Raw genomic sequence first — 20,995 nt, 5'->3', positions numbered from 1 at the left:
ACTCCCCCTTATAAAGCTAGTCCTTTTAACTCATTGTTAAAGATGTGTTAAAGTGCTTGGTTACACAGAACCTTCTTTGGCTGCCTCCTTCCTTTTGTTTTATTAGCATCATTGTTGAGCCAGTGGAAGAAAAAGGCATCATATACAGTAAATGTTTTCTGGTTTTTATTAATGATTGTGTTTTTGCTCTGTGCTGGTTTGAGTCTCAGTCAATTTGTCATATCTCCACTTGGGGCTTGTTTCATGTCTTTGAACCCCCTTTATTGAAACTAAAGCCTGGTTTATTGCTGTAGCACAGAGCATGCTTTTCTTTAATGTAACCACTAAATAGGAGACTGAAGGAGCTGTGTACCCCTCCTGATTTGCAGATGATTTTGCAAATCAGACAGAAGATTTTCCTTGTCACTGGATTTGGATTTTTTTTAAAAAAAAAATCTACATTGTTGATTAAAACAGTGAATTTAGGAGAATGACATTTCTTCACTTTCCATTTTGTCTTTGCAGTTTATTTGCTCTGTGCCTGCATCATTTGGTAACCAGCTGGATACAAGCATGCTTCCCAATTCCACACATAAAACACACAAAGTAGTACAATAGTTTCACAGTCCCTTGGACTTGTCAGTGTTTCACAACTTATTCCTCTTTTGCTCTAGTACCTACTCGACTCCACTTCACTCTACTCGGTTTCCGTTGTTTTCCATTCCCATTATTGAGTACCACCTCAATGTGCATGGGGCTGTTATAGCAACGTGTCTGAACATCTGGGACGTCATTTGTTTGCAATGCAAGCACCACACAACAATGGCCGTAAACTGCTGCTCAGTCAACTGCTTTTTGTCCGGCTCAGGGACCACGGTGTTGGTTTGTGTGCAGCCATTTCCTTTGTTGCCCGGTTTTAAAAATGTCAGTTTTGATTATTGTGAAGATGTTGCTCTCGATGACTATCGAGTGATGCCACTGACTGGACAATTGGTGGCATGCAGTCTGTTGATGTCACATTTTCGTATTGACGCAGCTTGCTTGGAACACTAGCCAAGCAGGTACTGAAAAAGTACCTGGTACCAGGTACTGCCACCTAATAGAAAACCTTAAAAGTTGAGCCAAACTGAGTAGGTACTAGTGGAAAAGAGGCATTAGTGTCTCAGCCTGACTGAAGGAAGGTTTGTGGGAATTTTGTGTGGCCAAACGGGCTCCTCAGAGGTGCACAGCTGGGCAGAATCACTGTATTAGTAAAAGACATGTCATAGTGAGAATGCTTTATGTTTGTATAAGTACCAACACACAGTGTTGTTGTTTTTTTTGTTTTTTTTAATAGCAATGCACTTTTAGTGTTTATTTAAAAAAATAAAAAATCTGATAGCTGATGCCAAGAGTGCCCAACGACCCCCAGAGGTCAAGTTAGGCGCCAAAGTAGTACCAATACCAAAACTGATGATTTGTTTTCATTACAACATGTAGATGTCAACCTGCGTTTATTACAATGTGATGGCCTCAGCCTGTTGTGGCATCATTGTAACGTCGCAATGCGTCGTACTAAAAACATAAAAAGTGTGTTGTACAGCTGTCTCCATGCCCTTTCCATAAATTACTCGATATGGTTTCTTTAAATGTTTTTTCAAGGTCAATTTTGACCTTGGACCCTAACAGTGAAGGTCAAGGTCAAATGCATCTTCTGTAATTGTATGCAGATTCAAGTCCTACTCATGCATACATGCTTCAAATGTGAAGGTCTGCATTGTTTATTTTGGGGCAGTAAACAGTGTAGCATGCAGCAAATTTATGAGATTGCTAAAATGGCACAGCATGTAGCCATCTTAAGAATGTTTCCAAAGATGCTGTGAAATTTGTATCCATTTGTCATGAATTTTGGAAGAAAACAACATTTGTGATGGTCGCTGTTGATACAGCGGGTTGGGTTGGGCTGTTATTGACATATTCCTTTTTTCAGAAGGTTTTAACGACATAATTGTCTATAGAAGGCCGGGGTGGTATTTTTAGATAAAACACAAAAGAATTACAACTTGTAATTATAATTACTCAATTTCACCAATCAGTTGTATCCATGACGGATTACGTAGCACTTACCACAAAGTCATATTGTGACTGATTTCACTCACTGTCTGCAGACCTGCTAATTTTTCTGTAGTGTGTAGAAGTAAAGTTGTATAAAGCGACTCTGGCACACACAGCAAAATGCTTATTTTCTGCTGTCAGTTTGTAGGGTTTTGAGAATCCAGTCTATAGGAGAATGTCAAGTAAGGTTTCGTGGCACAGCATCAGTGCTGAAAAGTTTTTAACCATCATGGTTGTGTAGTCAGTTCTCTTTGCGTTGCCAGACCTGAACTTGCATCAGTTATGGTCTCTTCCTTGAATGTAATCACACTGTCTGAAGACTTTATTGTATTTGGTTTAACAACACCATTACATTTGTACTTTGTCCGTTGATATGCAATATCTTTACATGTGATATCTAGTCTCTTAATCTAAGGCTGTCCTCCTTATTACAAAAATAAGATCAAGACAGAAATTTATCATCTGCCCCATTGAAATGCCAACTAAAATGCCTGTTTGTGTGATATGTGGAAGTTGGTAGTACTTCGTAGCCACCGCAACGTGATATTGACAGTATCATTGGATTTTTTGGTTGTATGAGAACTTGTGCATTTTAAGGTGTTTCTTTAGTCCTGCTTTCTTTAGCCTCTTGCACCCTCAAAAGCATGCTATTGCAGTAGAAGTCAGGGAAACCTGACCTGTAAGTGTGTGTAAAAGAGTGATTTATAAATCCAAGGGGGGATGCAGGCCTACTTAGCAATAGTGTCTGTGTGAGCAAATGGTCAGCTGTCAGTCAGTTATGGTGGGGATTAGTCAAAGCTGTCTAGGCTTCCAAGACAGACTCATGTAAATGGATGGGGTGACAGGTGGCAGAGGCTGTGCATTGCATAAAGTCTCAAGACACGAGGACACTCTGAGTCAAAGGTTCCACTGCATATTTTTGCTAAAGCTAAGTTGAAAGTTATAGAATTGCAACAAGTCATTGGCTTACTTTCTTCAAGGCCTGTGTGCTTTTTAGGCACTGAATGCAAAGTAGGGACTTGTCACTCTGAGTGCCATTAGTTTTTAGGACTTGAGTTGAAAATTGCGATATGGCTGAGAGGGTGGGATTGACACTATGGATTTCTGCCTGACAGGGCCCTAACTACTCTGCGCTTTCTTTTGTTTCGGCCTTTTTATTGTAGAGGCTGCAGAATGACATGTTCAAAAGCACTGAGCAGTGTATGAGAGGTTAACTTGTCGCTTGCAGTGAGACCTGTGCAGCTGCCACTACTTTGTATAAGTGAAATAATGAATTGTACACACAAAGCCAGATGGATGGATAGCTGCTTGTGTTTAAAAAAAAAAGGCTATAGCCTTTTTGAGAGAATTTAATAGTTGCTCTATAGTGAAAAAAAACAGTACCCTTTATGTTTTTCACTGGATGTACTAACAGGGAAAAAAACTAATTTTCTGTTTCCCTTATGTGTTGCTTACTTTGATATAGTGGAGCAGGCAATGTCTTTGTTTGTATGAAGGCTATAGTTTAGATCTCAGGCTCAAATAAAAGTAATGACAAAAGTGAAAACTCCAGAAAATATACCCCCTCCCCCAGTGGGTTGGATTGGATCCTTTGGCAGGCCTTTTCTGGCTCAGGGGTTCTGTGTTTGAAATCTCTGCTTTACAGTAGGGCTGGGCCATATTATACCGTTCACGGTAATACCGGTACAACGTTAGGCAACGATAAGAAAATGAAATATCGTGATAGAAGATGGGTAAAACGGGCATGCGCAGTGCCTTTGTTTTCATACGCACATGGCCAAAAAAGCATGGCGGCAACGGAGAATGAGAATGGAGAAAGCGGTTCGTTGAGTGAAGCGGATGAACCAGAATTGGTTTGTAAAAATGGTGCCACTTCAGTGATATGGAACTGGTTTGGTGTTTGTCCGTCAGATACACAGCACAGTTTTTTGTAGAACATGCAAGCGGGCCGTCGTTATTACCGTATTTGTGGGACTAAGGCGCACGTAAATCTGGGAGTAATCTGGGTCCTAAACTCCGTCCACTTCAGGTCCCAAAGTCAAACAAACACTGCAGCATAACTGAGAGTTAAAAGAAACTGTCTAAATTCTTTCATTTTTAATAAAACGATCAGCATTGCTGCTTTACCAGGTGTAACTATGACGTTTAACATCCAGGCACCCATGAAAACAGAATTTATTACACTTACCGGAGTTAGAAGCTAGCAGGAAGATGGCGGAAGTTAGCTCGCTAGTTTCCTGATCATGATATAGCATGTTCTGACTGAGAGATTTCTGGAAAAATTCAAACGTACAGCTCTGCTATCACTTCCAACATAAATGAAGACAGGAAACTAAACAGCAGTGACGTTTGTAAGGTTACTGAAGTTGGGCTAGCTGGTTTATAATGATGTGCTACGTGATCGCTAGCGACACAGCTACAACATAAACAGTGAATCTGGAGGAATCAACGCTAACACTTTGCCACTCAATAAAAGTTAACGTGAAGGTTCCTGATGGTTAGAGACAAATGCAATCGCATGGCAGGATGCTGTAAACGGACCAAACTTCAGTCAGGAGAACAACTGAGACAATCCATCCACAATACGAGGTTAGTCATTAATATACTGCAACAACACGGGAATAGAGCAGCTGTGATAGAATACAGCATTAATGAATCAATGGTACAGAAGTGGAAGAAGCAAGAAATATGAGTTGAATAAAGTTTGATTTATCCGACTGCTTTGTTTCGCTTAATGTGTCTTATAATCCCGTGCACCTTATGGTCTGAAAAATACATATTTGACTTTTTTATTTGGCACACTGTGGTTTCATGTTGCAAAGCACCTCTTTTTAACTTCAGTGGATATTATACATGGTTATGCTCAGGATATGTCAGCCCATTTCTGCTGGAAATGCCTTTTGGTTAAACTTTCAGCAAGGAATTTGCATTTGCACTGTTAAATTTTTATATAGCTTTAATGCACATAAAAACAGCTGCTTGTTTAAGTGAAAATACATGAATGGGTTTTTTTTGCGCTAGTAAAGTTGTGGAGTTGTATTTTGTCTTGTGTCAATTATATCATCAGTTATATTGTTATCGCAAATTTTCAAATGTATATTGTGATAAATACTTTTGGCCATATCGCCCTGCTCTACTTTACAGCATAGTCAGTGATTTATCAGCTAGAGGCAGAGATGAGCGGCACAAACCAGACCAGGCTCTGCATCAGTGTCTGTTTTCTACTTCGCTTTGAGATGTTGCCATTTTCTTCTTACTTGGGCCATCCTCTGTACCTCTGTTAGCTCCTCCTCTCCCACCCACCTCCTGGAGGAGGTGGGTGGGAGTCCTGCAGCAGGCAGAGCTGGCAGATGTCTGCTCTGCTTCTGATTCAACAGGTCTGCTATTAATACACACACTGAGAGGGACAGTGACTGTTTGGCTGACTTATCCAAAAGTTCACATCCTAGATAGAGCAGCAAGAGTGTATTGCATCTGGCCAGCACTTGGTGAGCTAGTGAAACAGTCAGCTGTGTTCACATTTGTTGTCAGTATATCTTTCCACTGCCAGCTGACACCCAATCTGCTGTTGTTCTTAGTTGTTCTTAAGAACAAACTAAATAAGGAGTTAGATGTGGCTATTTTTTTTTTTAAGAAGATAGATCGGAGGAGATAAAGAAAGGAAATTATGTTAGCCTTAGATCTAACCATAGGTATACCTCTTAGATTAACCATTATCACTGCAGGATTCCACTTTAAAATGGACTCTTCACCCTCCTGCCTTTATTATTGCTAATATATATTTTGTAATATATCTATATCATGGTAAAACACTTCTGGATGGATGCAAACTGCATTTCGTTGCCTTGTACTTGTGACATGTGCAATGACAATAAAGTTGAATTCTATTCTATTCTAAAGAGAGCAGAGAGCAGGCATCGAAAGGGGTGATTAAGTGTAATTATGCCTTTCAGTCATCCATGACAAAATGGAGGTGGGTGCTGTTGTGTGCAATGAGGCCTATCATTCCAAATCATTGCAGTCCACTGTGTAGCCTACTGGCTGCTTGGCACGCTAATTGACTAGCTGATATGTAGACTAACACGTTTGTGGGTTAACTTTCAGGCAAGCTAGTTAGCTTGAATTTTGGTTTTGCTTCAAGGCTGTACATTTCTGGAATTATATAAAGAGGACCAAAAGTATTTTCTCCTATGCAGAATTACTGGAATGGTTTCTACAGTTCTGAATATATTAATGAATTGTTACACTTTTTCATCTAGAAATTTTTTTGCATTAGATGTCTAGACAACTGGTCGCTAGGGCTGGGCCATATCATACCGTTCACAGTAATACCGGTATAATGTTGGGCAACGATAAGAAAATGAAATATCGCGATAGAATATGGGTAAAACACGCATGCGCAGTGCCTTTGTTTTCATACGCACATGGCGGAAAACGCATGGCGGCGACAGAGAATGAGAAGGGCGAAAGTGGATCGTTGAATGAAACGGATGAACCAGAATTGGTTTGTAAAAATGCTGCAACTTCAATGCTGTGGAACTGGTTTAGCTTTCGTCCGTCAGATACACAACAAAGCACTATTTTTGGTAGACCACGCTAGCGGGCCGTCGTTATTACCGTGGTTTTTGAAAAATACGGCACACTTAAAATCGACAGTGCCCCTTATAATCCCGTGTGCCTTATGTATGAATTCTGGTTGTGTTTACTGACTGTGCTTACTGTGCTTCAACATAATATTACCGTATTGTGTGCGTATAACCTCTCTTTAAGTTTTGTGGATATTATACATGATTATGCTGAGGATATGTCGGCCAATTTCCACTGGAAATGCCTTTTGGTTAAACTGTCAGCAAGGAATTTGCATTTGCACCATTAAATTTGTATATAACTTTAATGCACATAAAAAAACAGCTGCTTGTTTAAGTGAAAATACATTGATTTTTTTTTTTTTTGCACTAACAAAGTTGTGGAGTTGTAAAGTATTTTGTCTAGTGTCAATTATATCGTCAGTTATATCGTTATCGCAAATTTTCAAATGTATATCGTGATAAATATTTTTGGTCATATCGCCCTGCTCTACTAGTCGCACATGTGTGACTACTTGGTAAAGCATTCAGCTGTTTCAGGTTGTCAGAGTCTCAGTTGTTTATCCTTTTCATGTTTTTAACTAAGAGTACAGTGGCACCAAGCCACTTAACAACCTCAGTAACATTGTGGACTCTGTAAAGATAATCTGATATCAACTTAAAGGTTCAATTTGAAACATTTTTTTCCTCCTCTTGGATCTATATGATAGCAAAAGTATGGCCATCTCAAGCACACACCTCACTGTGTGCAGCCCTAACCATCTGCTCTTTACACTCTGTGTTTATAAGGAGCAGCCAATCAGAGAAATGTTACCTTAAGAGGAGAGGGGCTGAAATGGCTGAAGCCAGAATGAAGATTAAATAAATAAAAGACACCAAGATTAAATAAATGATATGTAATGATAATTCAGATCATGGTTCAGAATCAAGCCAACTACTCTTAATAGGTAGAATAAAAATATGTCAGCTTAAAATTAACGTAATGGGCCAGCTGTGAGTTGTAAGGAAGGTTTTACATACAGGTTTAGTGCTTTTGACCTTGTACACCACAGATTTCTGAAATTAAGAGGAAATCACAAAAGGCATAAAAAGGCAACTAATTGACACATCACTGTATTTAACTTAGCTAGAATCAAGGACATGAGTTAAGACTTATTTGTTTTCCTCTTCCAGCACAGTCACATTTAACCCTTGTAACACTGAGACGCTGCTTTGCACTTTTAGCCCGAAAATATGCACATGATGCATAAGTCTGCATAGTAATTTAGCTTATTGTTCTTGACAGTTTTGTCAACATTGTCATTATTGTGAAGTCAAGGACTTAATCATTTGACTGTTATTATTATGAAAACCTTCAAACCTTTAAACCAGTTATTACAGTATATCTCAGCCTTGATGTGGTTCAGTTCCTCCTACTAGTTCTCTGGCTGCTGTCATTTCAAGCTGCTTGGTGGTTCATCAGAGTAAAACGGCTGAATGTGTCTCTTGGCATCTCTTCCTCTCAATCTCACAACCATTAATTAAAGCATCATGACTGTAATACAGAGAGAAGGAGGAGATTGCACTATGACTTTTTCCTTCTTTCTCCAGTAACCAACAGAGTAGTGGATTGTGATGGATTCCACAACCAAACTGGTTGTAGCTGGAAGTTCTTGCTAAAGGTTAAGTACCTGTAGAGGTACTGTCAATGTGTTAGAAGGATTTAAAGTGGCTGAAGATTGGAATGGAAGACATGTTGTAAAGGCAAGGATGATGCTGCAATTAGGGATGTATGTGTAAGGTTTTTTTTCGGGATATATAAGCATGTCATTTTTACTATATCCTTGCTGTAGCACTGGTATGTGTTTACATTCCCTAGTGTGCAATATTGAGACAAGCCCTGTCAAGGCATGTCTAAGACAGTGGCAAGAGCTCTGTCCCAGCTTGACAATTTACTGCCTAAAAAGCGAGTTACTTTAACAACCAGTAACAAAGTACTTAGGAAAAGATTCAAGGAACCAGTTCCCGGTGAAGCAGGAAACAACACATTTGCTTTGCCACTGGAGGTAAAAACATACTGCCCAGGCTACAAAGGAAGAGCCTACTGAGAAAAGTTGATAAAGTTGATAGGAAGACATACTACTAGCTGATGATGTTTGACCCAAGAAAAAAAACAAATTACTCCACCAAGTGTTGCTGGAGCACTTGCGCAGTGCACTCTAATGGAAATTATTGATGCATTTACATGGTGGTTGAGAAGCTGGTTTAAAAACCTTGCACCCAAGATACACCATCCTAGGTAGAAAACATTTGTTATTTTTATTATGTAACAGTGTTGTGCAGCTCCTGAAGAGCTATAGGTTTCTTACTTTAATTATTGTTAAACTAAAATGTTAAGCAGTTATATTATACTTTCACTTAAGATTTAGAGGGAAAACTATCTGGGCTAATTTTGTGGCTACATTTGGTTATTGCACTATAACGCTGCTGCTGGCAGTAGTGCTGGGCGATATGGAAAAAATATTTATCACGATATGAATTATTTTATATCACGGTAGCGATATATATATATAACGATATACCACCTGACCTGTGGTCATCTGGAAAGTACACAGTCTGTAAACAGCAAGCGCAGAGGGTGCAGTCTTTGTTAATGAAATGGATGGTTACGCTCATGTAGGGCTGCGTATCTCTGCTCGTCCATAGGTCAGTCGTCAAGGCATAATGCACAACACTGCAAACATCCTTCAATACTTTGCCCCGGCATGCATCATATAAACAAGGCAACTCGACTTTACTGAAGTGCTTCTGTACCTCTGATCAAGGACTTTGACGAGGTAATGAAAGCTGTCCTTCTCAACTTTACAAATGTAACGCGAGATGGCTCCTGTGGTTTGTTTATGGCGCTGGGACGTTTTCTCTTAAGGGCCTTGTGTGAAAGACTGGTGTATCTTTGGCTGGCTATAGTTTTTCTTTTCCCAACTTGCTGCAAAGAAACAGCATGTGCATCAAAATAAACTATTTCCAACAGTTTAATTTGAGTTCTAAGCATCCCAGAAACGGTACAGAAAAGCATAAAGTCAAACATAAGTTTTAAAAACACCAGCATAGGCTTATAAGGCCCTGAAGGTAAAAAATTACATTTTCCGTGAAAATGACGTCACTTCCGGTTTCGGGCAGGTAATGGCGGACATGCGATAGTTCGCGCTGACCTATATTCCAATGTAGGAAGTGTTATGAACAGCTGATCGGATCGGCAAAGTGTGTTTCTGGAATATTATGTTTTTGTTGCTGCAAGTGCTTTTTATGCAATTTTTGCAAAGCTATGTGTGGAAGGAAACCGTGACCTAGGACAAGCTGATGGCATAAGATGTAAGTACAACTCCTCCGGTTTCATATGCAAAAGAAAATTATTGCGCTAGTTTACGTGGTTCCAGTTGTACAGGGATTTAAAAATAGTTAGGCAAAACGGAGTGTGCCTGCTCCGACTGGTTTTAAAGGGTTAATGATATATTTTATGTAATAATTTATAAAATTAGGTTAGAAACAATAGAAGACAAATGGCACATAGACATTTTTCTATCATTCACACGATATATATTTCGTCATATCGCCCAGCACTAGCTGGCAGCTTGTTTCAATAGATTTACACTTCAAATTAGGAAGTTTGTCATCAATGACAGTAGCTAAAGGAGTGATGGAAAATGGCCTTTATTCACTTGCACATAAACATGTGGCCGTGTCCATCTTGTCGTTGCCTGCAGGTGAAGCGATGGGGGAGGGGGAGTTGGGAGGCAGAGTAACATTTGCGTAGAGACTAGAGCAGGGCGATATGACCAAAAATATTTATCACGATATACATTTGAAAATTTGCGATAACGATATAACTGACAATATAATTGAGACTAGACAAAATACTTTACAACTCCACAACTTTATTAGTGCAAAAGATAAAAACCCATCTATGTGTATGTGTGTGTGTGTGTGTGTGTGTGTGTGTATATATAAAAAAAAAAAAAAACCCCACCCAGCTCGCCCCTGTGGGCGGTTTATCCTTCAAGCTCGGGTCCTCTACCAGAGGCCTGGGAGCTTCAGGGTCCTGCGCAGTATCTTAGCTGTTCCCAGGACTGCGCTCTTCTGGACAGAGCCTCTCCGATGTTGTTCCCGGGATCTGCTGGAGCCACTCGCCTAGCTTGGGAGTCACCGCACCTAGTGCTCCGATTACCACGGGGACCACCGTTACCTTCACCCTCCACATCCTCTCAAGCTCTTCTCTGAGCCCTTGGTATTTCTCCAGCTTCTTGTGTTCCTTCTTTCTGATGTTGCTGTCATTCGGAACTGCTGCATCTATCACTACGGCCGTCTTCTTCTGTTTGTCTACCACCACTATGTCCGGTTGGTTAGCCACCACCATTTTGTTCGTCTGTATCTGGAAGTCCCACAGGATCTTAGCTCGGTCATTCTCCATCACCCTTGGGGCGTCTCCCATTTTGACCTCGGAACTTCCAGGCCATATACAGATGTTTCTGTATACTATGCCGACCACTTGGTTATGGCGTTCCATGTATGCCCTGCCTGCTAGCATCTTGCACCCTGCTGTTATGTGCTGGATTGTCTCAGGGGCATCTTTACACAGCCTGCACCTGGGGTCTTGCCTGGTGTGATAGACCCCAGCCTCTATGGATCTTGTACTCAGAGCTTGTTCTTGTGCTGCCATGATTAGTGCCTCTGTGCTGTCTTTCAGTCCAGCTTTGTCCAGCCACTGGTAGGATTTCTGGATATCAGCCACCTCCTCTATCTGCCGGTGGTACATACCGTGCAGGGGCCTGTCCTTCCATGATGGTTCCTCGTCTCCCTCCTCTTTCTTGGGTTTCTGCTGCCTGAGGTATTCACTGAGCACTCAGTCAGTTGGGGCCATCTTCCCAATGTATTCTTGGATGTTCGTTGTCTCATCCTGGACTGTGGTGCTGACACTCACCAGTCCCCTCCCCCCTTTCTTCCGCTTAGTGTACAGCCTCAGGATGCTGGACTTGGGGTGAAACCCTCCATGCATGGTAAGGAGCTTTCTTGTCTTTATGTCAGTGGCTTCTATCTCCTCCTTTGGCCAACTTATTATACCAGCTGGGTACCTGATCACGGGCAGGGCGTAGGTGTTGATAGCCCGGATCCCCTAATTAATTTTATATATATATATTTATATATATATTTTTTAATTAGGGGTGCAACAATACATGTATCGATATTGAACCGTTCAATACAGTGCTTTCGGTTCGGTACGCATATATATCGAACAATATAAAAAAATTTTTTTATGTATTTTGTCAACTTTTCTTCTGACGATGCTGTCTGTGTTGAGAGCTCAGTGGATCTGCGTTCGACTACTCTGCCTAGGCTGCACTGTTGAGTGCAGATCCACTGAGCGCAGCGCAAGCTAGCAAGACAGAAGCTAAGCTCGTTGCAACATGGCAACTGCCTCAACGCTACCCGAAATTGAACCTCCCCCACCCTCATTCAGATCTGGCCTTCGGACCTATTTTGGTTTTCGTGTGAAGCATGACCCTGATGGTAAGCACGTCATGGATAAAAGTAAAACAGTATGTCGGATGTGCCATGCAATGCTCAATTGGTGGGAAGTTCTTTGTTTTTTGAGTTGTGGGCCACTAGGTCACGTAAATATTGTTAAAACATAAATAACATTAAAGACAATTGTCATTCTCTAAGTAAGTTCACTTACAGGAGTGATTTAAAGTAACGTTTTTCTAGAAATAATGACCCTGTTTGAAGCTGGTTGAATGGCAAAAATTGACTTGAGTGTTTCTCATATGTTTGGATTCTGTGGTTTATCAGGCCTTTTGGTGTTGCTGAATTGGTCAGTGAATTCCTTCTTTTTAACATGGAGGTAGTCGGGATTTGGAGGGGGACTTGCACACTGACCCAGAAATTGCAGCATTCCTTCAAAATGCGCTACTCTTTCTCTTGCTTTCTATATGTTTTTTTTTTTAATTTTTTTTTATAAAAGGCATTAAATTATTTAAATAAAAATTCTGTGTCTTCACACTTACTTGGCTGGCCTGTATGTAGGAAGCACTGAACTTGAACTGAGGGGGGAAAAGCAAGAAAAGGATACAGTGACCATATTACATTTAGGTGATGCACCGGTCTACAGTGTGGAGCTGCAGCATGTCTGTATGTGACAGAATGAGATCTCTAGCAGATCACCAGCTGTTATCTGGAGTGCTCTTTCTACTCTCTCTGCCTGTAAGTGACAGGAGCATTTATGTTGATGTGATGAGCGCACACGTGTATGAATCTGAAGGATTGATGAGTGGGTGTGTGTGCTCTTCAGGTTGACAGCTCTATACATGTTGGAAACCGCCTGTCTGTGAAGGTGATCGCAGAGTTTTTGTGATGTTTTGAGTGGTTGTGATGTTCTACGTTTTCTTAAAACTAAACTGTAAAATATGTGGTGTGTGAAGAGTGTAGTTGGCTTTGGTCTAATTGGGTCACCTTTTTGTCTTCTAACTATTTGGAGGCCAAAGGTGTCATCATTTTGTGTAGCATGGTAACCTTGGTTACATATTTAATTGTCCTTCTATGGTGGGTCACTGGAAAAAGAATTGTTTACCACTGGTTGACAGTAAATCAACAAAGTGACTCTCTTCAGTATAATTTAGCTGTCATTTCAAGGTTCAGTTGTTTGAACAGATCAACTCTCCTCTGTCAGGAGACAGAAACCACCTGGAGAGTCAGACTGTAATAAGGTAGTAATAGAGCATAATAGGAGCATACTAAATTGCTCTGTGACTCAGGTAGTTTTTCAGTATTTATTGAAGCTCATTGTGACCAGTGTTAAAGGCTTCTCATGCTCTGTAACTACAAGAAAGATGCTGCACTCCTGAGAGAGAAGGAATAAAATACTACTTTGTAAGAACTTAATTTTAAGGCTAATGAAATCTCTTTTCATGCTTACTGAAATATCCAAGCTTAAGTTTGAGAAGCATTCATAGGTAGGAAAAAAATATATGCATGCTTTGCAGCCTAGCAGCAGCAGCTGACATTTCACAAAGTTCACATCTTTCAGAGAGTGGGCCTAATTAAACAAGTTCCTGAAGCAAATTTTGGGTGTTTAGACATGCTTTGACTTTGACAAGACAAATCCACATACTCTGATCAAGCACCTGAATAAACCTGAAGTGTATTTCTAAGCACGCCAACCTGTTTATTTAATCAGTCTCGAAACACATTGGCACACGGTTTGGGAAAGACAAAAATAATGTATACTGTCATCACTGTAATGTCATACATGGAGGGAATTAAATATCACATGTGTAAGGCTTACGAGTAGGTGTGTATGTGTGTGTTTGTGGGGGTTCATGGGAGTGGGGTGTAGCTTTTCTGGCTTTTCTCTAGATCAAGCGTGTCAGTCAAGGAAGCCAACACATTAGTCATTAATGATAGAATAAATAAAATACTCTATTGGAAACTCACTGAAAACATTTTTTAATAATCCTTGCCATGTAAAATCCAAATGGGTATCATGAACAAAGGAAACGAACTAGGCTTCAAGAAATGCAATCTGAGAATTTTCTGTCATCTTTGTGGGTTTTTTTTTTTTTTTTTTTTTTGGGACTGACACGGAAAACATATACAGGGAGTGCAGAATTATTAGGCAAATGAGTATTTTGTCCACATCATCCTCTTCATGCATGTTGTCTTACTCCAAGCTGTATAGGCTCAAAAGCCTACTACCAATTAAGCATATTAGGTGATGTGCATCTCTGTAATGAGAAGGGGTGTGGTCTAATGACATCAACACCCTATATCAGGTGTGCATAATTATTAGGCAACGTCCTTTCCTTTGGCAAAATGGGTCAAAAGAAGGACTTGACAGGCTCAGAAAAGTCAAAAATAGTGAGATATCTTGCAGAGGGATGCAGCAGTCTCAAAATTGCAAAGCTTCTGAAGCGTGATCATCGAACAATCAAGCGTTTCATTCAAAATAGTCAACAGGGTCGCAAGAAGCGTATGGAAAAACCAAGGCGCAAAATAACTGCCCATGAACTGAGAAAAGTCAAGCGTGCAGCTGCCAACATGCCACTTGTCACCAGTTTGGCCATATTTCAGAGCTGCAACATCACTGGAGTGCCCAAAAGCACAAGGTGTGCAATACTCAGAGACATGGCCAAGGTAAGAAAGGCTGAAAGACGACCACCACTGAACAAGACACACAAGCTGAAACGTCAAGACTGGGCCAAGAAATATCTCAAGACTGATTTTTCTAAGGTTTTATGGACTGATGAAATGAGAGTGAGTCTTGATGGGCCAGATGGATGGGCCCGTGGCTGGATTGGTAAAGGGCAGAGAGCTCCAGTCCGACTCAGACGCCAGCAAGGTGGAGGTGGAGTACTGGTTTGGGCTGGTATCATCAAAGATGAGCTTGTGGGGCCTTTTCGGGTTGAGGATGGAGTCAAGCTCAACTCCCAGTCCTACTGCCAGTTTCTGGAAGACACCTTCTTCAAGCAGCGGTACAGGAAGAAGTCTGCATCCTTCAAGAAAAACATGATTTTCATGCAGGACAATGCTCCATCACACGCGTCCAAGTACTCCACAGCGTGGCTGGCAAGAAAGGGTATAAAAGAAGAAAAACTAATGACATGGCCTCCTTGTTCACCTGATCTGAACCCCATTGAGAACCTGTGGTCCATCATCAAATGTGAGATTTACAAGGAGGGAAAACAGTACACCTCTCTGAACAGTGTCTGGGAGGCTGTGGTTGCTGCTGCACGCAATGTTGATGGTGAACAGATCAAAACACTGACAGAATCCATGGATGGCAGGCTTTTGAGTGTCCTTGCAAAGAAAGGTGGCTATATTGGTCGCTGATTTGTTTTTGTTTTGTCTTTGAATGTCAGAAATGTATATTTGTGAATGTGGAGATGTTATAGTGGTTTCACTGGTAAAAATAAATAATTGAAATGGGTATATATTTGTTTTTTGTTAAGTTGCCTAATAATTATGCACAGTAATAGTCACCTGCACACACAGATATCCCCCTAAAATAGCTAAAACTAAAAACAAACTAAAAACTACTTCCAAAAACATTCAGCTTTGATATTAATGAGTTTTTTGGGTTCATTGAGAACATGGTTGTTGTTCAATAATAAAATTATTCCGCAAAAATACAACTTGCCTAATAATTCTGCACTCCCTGTAAATAAGTGTTAATGAAGTCATGCACCATCTAGCAGGAGGGAGGCTAGAGAAAATCTCAAAAGGAAAAGTCATGACATCAAGAGTCTTTCCAGTCCGTTCCTTTAAAGAGCTTGACCTTCTACACCTGTGGAGGCCAGTGTATAAAGACAAGACTCCAACCCCCGTGCCACAATACCAGAAATTTAGAAGTTGGTACTGATACTACTAGAACTACACGCTTCTCAATTTAACATGAACATGCCCGCTACACACAAGCCACGGCATCCCTCTGATCCTGTGTGTGTGCCAGCACGTTGAGATCTAATTGGTACATCGAAAAGTGAGCTTCTACGACCAAGGTTAGACCAAGCTGAACTTTCTCCACATCCATATCCTGTTAATATTTCAGCAGAAGAGGAGACACTGCTACAGGCTGAGAGAGAACTCTTTTATGGCGCTAGCATACTGCAGATGTGGGCACATTAAGGCTGTGATATATTTTATAGCAGAGTGCAACATCAGCCTCAGCGTTTGGGATGAAGACCTCTTTAGTGCTTATAATGTAGAGGTACATATTGTTTTAGCACTTTATACTCGGGCAGCTTTTTGGTCCATTAACACGGCTCCAGTAAAATGCTTGATCTGCTTCTCTAGTAGCTGTTAAACAACTCATTTCAAATCAAACCACTGCAGGTACTTTGTAAATGGTTTTAGACACACAGTAATTGCACTGATGCATGTTTTTTTTTTTCTTTTTTTAAGGAGAAATGTTGTTCCTGTAACACCCCATTTGTTGGGCTTTAGAAGTGGCTTGGTGATATGAATACATCACTTTTTCAGAACAAATGCCATCTGGAAGTCAGACAGGAATTATCCTCTGAAGTGCTACAGAGCCCGCCCCTCCCAGTGGGGACTCTACTCTCATAAGACAACCTGCAACTGCACCGCTGTCTGCTGCTGCTCTTGCAGCTGCTTCTGCATGCACACTGAGCTGGGAGAGAGCCAAGGATGGCTCCTGAAATCGAATGTGATGGATGGTATCAATCAGTATTCAATCAGGCAAGCTGTTTCTTCAGAAAGTTCCTCTTAAAGGCACTCGGCCCTCTCTGTACGGCCATTTGGTTAGTTTAATTATACACAGCACTCCCTAGCCTAAGGCCAAATCTGGAGTGCTGATAGTAGCCCAGCAAAGCTCAGTCTAAAGATGCAACAACTCACGGCTGTCCCTTTGAGTTAAAAACATTTTAGAATCAGTTTGAGTTGTCATCTTTTTTTCCTCCAAAAATAGTTTTTGTTGGGGATTTTTTTTAAATTTTACTATCTGGCAATCCTTCTAGTACATCATCAAGGCTCCACTCTGCCAAACCATTTGGTATTGAGGGCAACTGTGTGTTTGAGCTTAATTAGAAACTTACTTAAAAATCCTCATCATGGTAATTACTTTAGGGCTGCCAATATTTGATTAGAGATTCTGTGATGTCTCCCTCGCTCTTCAGCCTAAGTAAGTTGGCCCTGTTTCTCTGCTAAGTGATGAAAATGTTACACATTAATGCCCAAAGCTTTGCATGTGATTATACGGGCATGGCAGGACATGCAGTATAAATACTGTATGTGTGTAATGAACTTGGCTCAAACATCTGCCTCTATGTGTGTGCCAAACAAAGTTGAGAACATACCGTACTATACGGAGCGACAGGACAAGGTTTATTGTCCTAGCTCTCTACTCGAGGCTGTTTCTCGTCCTTGACTAGTGAACCAAAGGCTGTGTGTATGTGTGCATGAATGTGTCTTTAGTTGCATAAAGTGTGTATGGAGCGGTGCTTCTGCATGCTGACAGTTTGCTTTCACTCGGTGCAACTAGCAAGTGCAAATTTGTACACTTGAATAAGCATATGCATAGATGAATTAACATGACTTTGATTATGCTGTTAGCACACGTGCACTGTTGCTTGAGAACATTGAACATGAGCTTATTTTGGGTTTCAGTGACATTTTGTTTTATGCAAGCAAACCAGAGAAAATTAGGATTTAAATTGCAATTGAGAAAATGCAGTTTTAAATTGTCTTGCATTATCCAGTACAGGGTGTAGTTACATGGGCCGGGACACTAGGGGGTGTTAATAAAATAATGTGGTTATGTTCTATTAATACCTAATAGCATACAGTAAGAGAAAATAAGGCACTCAAACATGCTGATTAGAAATGTCTAGGAGAGAGGTGAAAGCGAGAGATGGCTGTTATCCCGCTTCTGCCTCCATAGTGCCAATCAGCAGCAAAGGGAAAATATTTATTTATATTAGAGATATAAGAATGGATTGATGGCGATATAGATATGGGTAAGCAGATAGTTGGTTTCTTTATGGTTTTATGGTTTGTTTGCATCATTTGGACATTGCTTGGTTTTGATTTAAATTTACTGAGGTCTTATAAAGCATTTGTTGTTCTTAAATGGTGGAATTACACTCAAAAAAACTGACTGCTATCTTTGTACAAAGTTATACAGAAGTATAAGTTGTACAACGTGTGGAGACGACAGGTGAAAAGGCCTTGGAGGAAGACTTTACTGTACTTCTCACACTTCTGTCCATCACTGTTGTTTACCACACTGTCTGAGAACATCTTAGTTCCTTTAATTGTCTGCTTGTTTCCGATCAGTGGCATCGTTTCCATTGCAGTCATCTTTTCTCATGACGTAAGAGGGTGGAGAGATCAGGGGAAAAACACGCTTGTAAAATGAGATGTCTTCCACACTGGAGAATTATTTGAAGCGATGTTAATTAGGGAAGATGGCTGAACAACAGGATCGCATGTCATTGGTTTTTAATGTCTCTGTAGCATTTTTCAACAAATACACTATACAGATGTGCTAGATGAAAACACTGGCACGCCACAGTCTCTGTTTAGACTTGGTACAGATAGAGGGTTTTTTTTCCCCCCTCTTTCACATGCTTCAACTTCTCCACTTTCTGACCTTCCACCTGCACTTAGTTTTTAAATATAATCCATATCATGATGTCATAACTAGGTTTTGTGTGATTATTCAGCCTTGGATTCAGTCCGAGAGGACAGATGTCGTTTAATAATACATTTGACACATCTGTCGTAGGTAGCACACAGCCATATTTGTGTCTGAGAAATTGATGTGTTAATAAATGTCCTCGTAATATTGCACCTGTTAATACCATGATAAATGTCACCCAGTCCTAAGTCTGACCTCGTGTCTTTCTCTTCCTCAGATATCTGGAGTCTCGGTGTGATACTGTTCATGTTGGTTTGTGGCCAGCCACCCTTCCAGGAAGCTAACGACAGTGAGACCCTCACCATGATCATGGACTGTAAATACACTGTACCACCTCATGTCTCCAGCACCTGCAAAGAGTAAGTAATGCACAGCATTTCTCTTCTTTCACTCTGCCATTTGAAAGCTTGTGTGTGGTCCTTTTGCTTGCATACAGAGATGGATCGATCAGAATGGGTTGATTTTCAGTATTTGCTGGTTACACTAGAGGAAATTGCAGTCAGTCACTGGTTTGCTATAAGATGGTGTACAGAGACAGTATATAGCTCAACTTGTGCTTTTTTTCCCCCTCAAATGTTTTCTCATGCCCGGGCTTGACAGTGTTGTGTTAAAAGCTATGGAAAATTAGAGACAGTGCATCCTGCATAATGCTCCACTGTCACATCTTTTGTCAGAACGTAAACTGTGGGATCTCTGCTGCAGCTGGCCACTGAAATTAGGGCCATGTTCAGGGATCAGATTAAGTTTCAGTGACAAAGGTGAGTGCATATACACTGCAACAGGAAAGCTGTGAGGTTTTGACTGCAACCCAAACCACATCAGGTTGGTGGAAATGTCATATGCTTCCTGCATTAAGTAAAAGGTTGTATAATCATCACTAAAATGGAGCAACAAAGCAACATGGTGCTGAGAAAGAGTGTTAGACTTCTCAGTTAAAGCTTTGTTTTTGAAACCACTCTCAGATTTGTCAACAGCTTACATGTAAAAGGAAGAAAAATAGTAATCTGTGTTTCTCCATCCAGACTAGAACAGGATCAAAGCTCGGCTCAAGGTTAAACTCTTTGGGGTATTCTAGTCCTCATTTGAAAAGTTTTTTACTTTAAGTCTGAATCTGATCTTTAGTCATCAGCAGTGCTTTCACATATAGAACACAGGAACTGTTCATGCCCTGCATTAACATTTGTCTTGGATAGACTATGAAAGACAGTACTTTGTATTTTGATGTATCAGATACAAAAACAACTTTTGTTTTTTGTTTTTTTGTTTTAAATTCTCCCAGCTCTTATTAGTGTCCCTGCTAATACAGCAAAATTATAAGCTATCTTCTATATAGTTTGCTGAGTAGAGGTCAGTTAATTGATTGAAACTGTCATCTGATAACTTGTTTGGTGCTTTTTAAATGACTTTATCAGCTCAAATTATGAACATCATCAGATTTGTTACAGCTAGCTGGCTGACCATGTCCTCCTTTAGCTAAATCTAGTCTAAAAGAAATGCTAGTTTGCCAAATCATTTCACCAGTTAACTTTATTCATGATAGTATAAGGAGCTTGGAAAGAAAAGCGTCATGATACTAACTTCTGTATAATGGCTAACACAGGGGTCAGCAACCTTTAACACCCAAAGAGCCATTTGGACCCGGTTTCCACACAAAAGAAAATACTGGGAGCCGCAAATACTTTTTGACATCTAAAATGAAGATAACACTGTATATTGTTTTTTACCTTTATGCTTTTTGTGAACTAAGGTGTGTTGCTTATGAAATCCATGAAGTGCTACAGAGAAAATTACATTTTATTTATGTAATTAACACATTTTGAACTCTTAAAGAAATATAACAAAAGGAAAGACACCCAGCTGAACGAAAATGATCCAAGTAGCAAACAAAAACTGCTGTGAGCCGCCACCCTCATATCGCCTTTGGGCTTTTGGAGCCTTGACCTGGCTTTTAAAAAAATTATTGAAGAAAAAAACACTAAAATTCAGCCTAAATATGTATTTTACCTGGTTAATGTGTGTGGCGGGGTGTGGTCTGCAGCGCCACTGCAGGGGAGGCAGACGCACCTGAGCGGCACCCGCAATCACGCCTCGTCTGTGCTATCTATGCTGTTGTGTTGGTATGTGTCGGGCTGTGAGCTGAAAAGCT

At 40.5% G+C, this 20,995-nt stretch overlaps 1 protein-coding gene across 2 annotated transcripts in view; it reads left to right on the top strand.

Moving 5' to 3' along the window:
* Nucleotides 1-20,995, top strand: part of snrka (SNF related kinase a) — a 73,679-nt gene that overhangs the window by 6,054 nt on the left and 46,630 nt on the right. For both annotated transcript variants that reach the window (XM_084943621.1, XM_084943620.1), the window contains exon 3: nucleotides 19,067-19,208. In XM_084943621.1, the coding sequence (XP_084799747.1) occupies nucleotides 19,067-19,208 (142 nt within the window). The remainder of the gene's footprint in view (nucleotides 1-19,066; nucleotides 19,209-20,995) is intronic.

Source organism: Perissodus microlepis, chromosome 11 (genome assembly GCF_051167445.1).
Source record: "Perissodus microlepis isolate ML-2025 ecotype Zambia chromosome 11, ASM5116744v1, whole genome shotgun sequence".
In the NCBI taxonomy this organism is placed as follows: Eukaryota; Metazoa; Chordata; class Actinopteri; order Cichliformes; family Cichlidae; genus Perissodus; species Perissodus microlepis.
This window is presented reverse-complemented; position numbering and strand designations above follow the sequence as displayed.